The 6,000-nt window shown below is 35.7% G+C and overlaps 1 protein-coding gene across 2 annotated transcripts in view; it reads right to left on the bottom strand.

Moving 5' to 3' along the window:
- Positions 1-633: 633 nt before the first annotated feature.
- Positions 634-6,000, bottom strand: part of ADGRA1 (adhesion G protein-coupled receptor A1) — a 264,781-nt gene continuing 259,414 nt past the window's right edge. The window contains exon 19 of one of the 2 annotated variants that reach the window (XM_054071764.1): positions 634-4,758. In XM_054071764.1, the coding sequence (XP_053927739.1) occupies positions 3,537-4,758 (1,222 nt within the window). In that variant the 3' untranslated portion in view covers positions 634-3,536. The remainder of the gene's footprint in view (positions 4,759-6,000) is intronic. The other variant, XM_054071765.1, reaches the window with a different exon arrangement.

The following is a 6,000-nucleotide window of genomic DNA, read 5'->3' as shown; positions in this document are numbered from 1 at the left end:
TTATAGCCACAGTGAAGGCTCCCTCAGTTGGTTAACATCTGGATAGGATCCCCAAAGGGTAGCTGGCAGTCAGCTATGCAGTGAAGGAGAACATGTGTTTATGGCCACTGACAGTGACTGTTCAGTCATATTAGTGCAGACACAACAAACAGATTTCTTGGGAACAACACGTATGATGAGGTATAACGTGCAAAAAAATGAATGCTTTAACACTAAAATTCTTTATGTGAGGCTGAATAGGAATTCTTCCTGTCAACAGTCTACGTGACTTGAAATGGATCTGATAATGATCTGAAATTTGGTTGTGAAAACTGGGATTTCTATATGCAGAGAAAAACACTACATCATCAGACTATTTCTGTTCTGGTGGTACTGTAATAACAACCCTTCCGATTTCTGTTGATTGCATAGTTCGCCAAAAATTATCTTTTTTTGGATGAAATTTCTCTTGCTTGATGTCAGACAGAAAGTGAACAGTTCACTCATTTTTAAATCATCAATGAATCACCCAAACTTAGGCGGGCTTTGAAGCATGTTATATGTGTATGTCCGTGAGGAATTTACTAGGACAATACATCTTTTATACTTCAGTTATTTTATTGACTTTATTTTTATAGGAAAGAAAATCAGGTAAAGTAGTAATGGTTTACTGACTATAATAGACCAAAACCCCACAATAAAACAAAGTCAGACTCCCAAAGCATTGAAATTATCTCATTTATCTTAAGGAAAAAAAAAAGTCAATAGCACAAAAAGCATTTTGGTCAAATTCGATGTTACAAAACATTTTTATATTTATTTAATATCATGTTCTCCTAATTTTACTTATACCGTATATTTTCTGAAAAAATAATATGCAAACAGATTATTGCATAACACATCTCTTCCAAATTAGCCCAGAAATATTCACTAAATTAATTTTTTAACACAATAAGAAAAGTGTTTTTATATTTTACGTTTAAATTCCAGAGATTTTTATCACATAAGATACTCTGTGGAAAGCAGCACCTATTTACTTCTTTGTAAGCCATTATGAAGATGGAACTAGCCTCAGACAAAATAACAGAGGTGATTAAAACACAAGCTGAATAAAGAAGCTCACTGAGTGGGTTCTTGCAGAGTGAGTATTTCACTTGGCTGTGTGTGTGGAATATTTTGCATAATGGTCTACAGACCTCCTAGGATTTTGCTATTACAGAATATACATATACATAGTGCTGAGACACAGAGAAGTGGTATTTCACATTATGTCTATGCTTGTTTAGGGCTCACTGTCTATATGGAATGAGTAAAAGTAATACTAAAAGAAAAGAATTATTAAACAGAAAATATTTCATTATGCAAACAAAGAAAAATACTGTATTTTAGTTTAGAGACAGTTCAAGCATATACAGTGTATACGTAATAAAGCTTAGGCTTTTTTTTTTTTTTGTATTAGCTAAAGAAGCAGTCATGAAACCATTGTATATTGGCTTAAAACTTGACAACCACCTAGTGCATTCTTCTTGCTCACCTTTTAAAAAATACACAGTCTGAGATGGATACATTGCACTGCTGGAGTTTACAATATATATTTCAAATTTACAAAAATACAGAAAAACAAATTTCTTGCACTCAGATACTGAGCATTAACCCTTTGAGTACTAATTCCCACCTGCAACACTGCAGAACACATTCATCTAACTTAGGTGTTTTTATAACATTCTAACAATTATAATTGTCATCTTTATGTACACTATTAGGAAATGTATTCCTACATATTAAGAAAAAAGGTAGAGACTAATAAATTGCCAATAACAGAAAAATAATGGAAGTATGCGAAGATTTCTGCAACGTACACACAAAAAATCGCAGATTGATGACCTCTCAAGGGAATTTTCTATTTCCTTTCTGCAGCAATGTAGCAATTACAAAAGCCTGTGTTAAGACATGACAGCAATCTTTCTCATGTGGCCAAAGAGAATTGTGCTTTTTCTCTTATTTATGGATGCAGTGCTCACTTTCCACTGTAGACATTCTTCTCTGAGCTCTATGCTCCTATTCACTTTCTGTGATCCATTATTATTCTGCACCCTTTCTATTTGAAAAAAAATGGTTTTATTTCATATAGGGATAGTTATGATGGAGTTCTCTACTGTGAATTGATGCTTTGTGTCCAGATGTTCATGGAAACATGAAAACATTTCTTGCCAAGAGCCTTGTTAATAAAGAATGATACTGACCCTGGAATGCCCTACAGTTCAGCAGAAATCATGAACAAAAAGAAATTCTCTGAAGGTCAAATTTGCATTAAAGAATGAAGGCAATCTGAAATTTGCTACTGGAGGAAATGGGTTTTCAGAAAGCAAGTAGGGAAATAGATGAACTCTAAGGTATGTTTTTGGAAAATGACTGAACTTCCGTAACAACTCTGGACTACATTGATCGTGTAACTAAATAAACAGTATCATATATACAGTGTCTCTGAACTAGAATAAGCTATTTTAAGAAAATAACTGTAGTCCTCAAAGAGTTAATGATAAAACTGCTTTGCTTTAACAGACGTGGAAAGGTTATTGTGAAACAGCTTGCAGATTTGTTCAAAAGGCATATTTTACAAAGAAGTGTAAAACTTGTTGAGACAATTGCTATTACACCGCACAGTGTCACATACAATGGATAGTGCATGCTCTGTAAAGATATTAGAGTGGACCCTTATCAAAGCTATCATATAACCTTATACAAAGGATTGTGCCACTTAAACTAGCGCAGAGTGACTTTTTTCTGTAGATTTATAATGCTCTAGGTTAATATCAATAGGGTTTTTCACAGCCTTGTACAATACTTTTTTTGTTTGCTTTTAAACACATGTAATACTAGAAAACAGCAAATGGTATATCCTGACATATGTCATGCAAAATACAACCAATACAGCACCATAGATGTAACAGAGACATTAACTAGCACTTCTCTCCAACAAGAAATAGGACAGAACAGAGACTGTACATTACACGACTTTACAGCCCATATGCTACAGAAGATCTTTAGAGGCAGTATCACTTTTGTAGATCTAAAAACTTGTAATTTTATAAAATCCTGTTTCTCTTTTCTACCATAATCACTTCTCATTAAAATCCATGGCACAGTAATAATATTTTGCTACAAAAATAAATAAGTAAAAGTTTAAGATGCTGATATGTTTATAAAAAGTGTCTGAAGTTACTACAAAACAAAAGTGAAAACAATGAATTAAAAAGGATGTATTTCTAAAGAAATGTTGTTCTGTGTAACAAAAGGATATTGCCTCTCATATTCAACTGTCTATACTTCATTTTCTAATTATCTTTCAGTATAATTTTATAGCTTCCTTTTAAAAATAACTTCTTTAAAACTATCACTATCTCTCTCTCATAGACTCTTATTAAGAAAATGGAAATAAAGATGGAAAAGCTGTACAATTTACAGAAGAGCTACACAAATTTGTCATATCATTTAATCTGGAATGAAACAAACAATGATGGTTTAGGGGGAAAAAACACATTATGGTGGCCAATGAACTACACAGTAGTTTCATTTTTCCAAGGGCCAGTTTTGATATTTCCAGTACTATCAGAGCTGTATATCATGGCTTCATGCATGTTTCCCTTGAGAATTCCGTTGTGATTTGTTGTATTGTACGGCAATGACTGTGTCCGTGCGTGCATTTCAAAATGAGCTGGATGGTGCGCAGTGTCACTTTCTGTCATTTTAGCACAACTATATATTACAGTACTTGCGTCGCTACTTTCGGGCTGGTTGACAGTAGGATATGGATCGCTTTTTGAGCAGCAGGCCCGCCTGTGACCCGACTGGCTATCATGCGTACTGTGGGGACTGTCTGTATGTGAACTGTGGATGCTGCCATCGATACTTGAAGGAATGTGATAGGCGTATTCTCTTTCACCTGCAGACCGATGCCGACTGAAATAACGTGGCTTAGTTCTGCTTTTCAGACATCTATGAATGTGCATATTGGGTCTGAAGGATCCCTCGTTGTGGACATGAATGTGAGCTTCATCATCAAGTAGCTGATCACAGTGCATTTTTGCGCAGCATGGTGTCACAGGCGAAAGGCAGTTAACATGATTTTGAACTGCTTGCAGGTTAGTAAGTTTGCAGTGGCTAGCTGCGGGATGATTAAACACAGCTGATTTGTTGGGACATGGTGATTCCTGGAGACAAGGTGCATGAGCTTGAGTGTCACCATTGACATTAACTTTTGGGCGCACATTAACTTGGACAGAATAGGTGTTTCTTCTAGACGGGCAACACGACCACCAGCAATGCCACACATCATCTCGCTTTGCACAGTGATGGATCAGGATGAAAAGCCCCAAGGTCACACAGAAGGCTCCATAAAGGCAGCTAAATATCATATCCAAGAAATGACCTTGAGATACTGCAAGTGCTCCAAAGGTCCAAGTGGCAGTAAACAGGAACAAAGTGAATGCTGCAGCTCGAAGCTGAGCCTTAAATGAATGCTCATTTTCCAATAAGGAAGAAGAAATCATGGAGCAGGTTGCTTGGGGAACTGACACAGGGTCTGTAATATGACCATGGCCCACCTCAGTACTTGGCATTCTCTGTGGATCTTCTTTCTTTTCCTTTAACTCATATTTGCGTTCAGGATGGCGCTTCAGTTGCACGTATGTGCAGAGAAAGTAAACACAGGTGACGAGCACAATGAATGCTACTGGACCATAAAAAGCACCAAGACTAGGCTCCCATGCCATCCAGCAACTGAAAACAACAGAAAAAGAGAGTCAAGAACATTTTATAGCTCACATTAGATGTGATAAACAACTGACATGAAACTGGGCTTTCTGACTAACTTGTATGACCCAATAGTGTCTCAGAAGTTCGGATATGTTTGTTGTGGAGAAAGGGACTGTGTCTTTAATATCAAAGCTGAGACATCGCTTTCATGTTTTTTCATAGAATAAAATGTGTAGTATAACTTACAGGATGTTAAAGCTGAAAATTTTCAAGAAATGTACGTTGGTTTAGAATCTAGAATTGCAGTAAAGTGTAAGACCATTCATGTCAACTCTTTTTTCTACTATTAAAAATGTCAGCGCTAATATTTTGATTAAAAAGCAAATGAGGCATAGTTTAAACAATCTATGTGAGCAATAGAAATGTACAGATTTCAGTGGTTTGTATCAATGAACTTTGATACAAACTCTTAAGCCTGAAGATTGTTCTTGCAGAATTTTCTTGTTGCCAAGCAGAGAACAGCTTGAGTAATAAGAGAGACTGAAAGAAGACTTCCAGTTGAACAGTTACCCCCTTTGTGCAGTGAGTGGACCCAAAAGATATATCCCATTTCCAAATCCTCCACTGTTTCTAAAATTCCTGGGAGTTAATTTACATCAATTTGAATGTCCTCAGAAAAATTAAGGTAATTGATGGTCTCTTTGTGATACATTGGTAGCATAATATTAATGTAGCATGGATCATTGTTTGCCAGGCTCTAAATAGTATAACCATAAGTGGTTTAGAGCAGCTTAAAGTAGTTCACAGGCCAATATGAGCTGAATAAGCCTTAGTCAGCTGCATAATTTAGTGGCAGTCCAACAGGACTTTCTTGTGGATGAATGATCTAATCAAATAAACATGGGCAAAGATAACACTTCTGGCTAATGAAATCCCAGATGGAAACTGAAAGAACTTGGGTTAGGGGGAGAATGAATATTTGCCTAGTTTTTACTCTTCTCTATAATCTGCTTTTAGCTACAGTTACAGAAAGGCTACTGAATTTAAGATATAAGCTAGGACAAGTGTTATTATATTCTTATATTCTAAATATTGCATGGATTTCTAGAAAAAGGAATAAGTTACTTTCCTTTTCTGTTGGACTAGGACAAGAAGTAATGGACTTAACCTGCAGCAAGAAAGATTAAATTAGTTTTTTCAAAAAGTTTCCTAGTTGTTCAGATAATTAGGATAATACGCTTTTTGGAATAAAGTGTGGTATATCCA

This window comes from Cuculus canorus, chromosome 7 (genome assembly GCF_017976375.1).
Source record: "Cuculus canorus isolate bCucCan1 chromosome 7, bCucCan1.pri, whole genome shotgun sequence".
NCBI lineage: Eukaryota > Metazoa > Chordata > Aves > Cuculiformes > Cuculidae > Cuculus > Cuculus canorus.
This window is presented reverse-complemented; position numbering and strand designations above follow the sequence as displayed.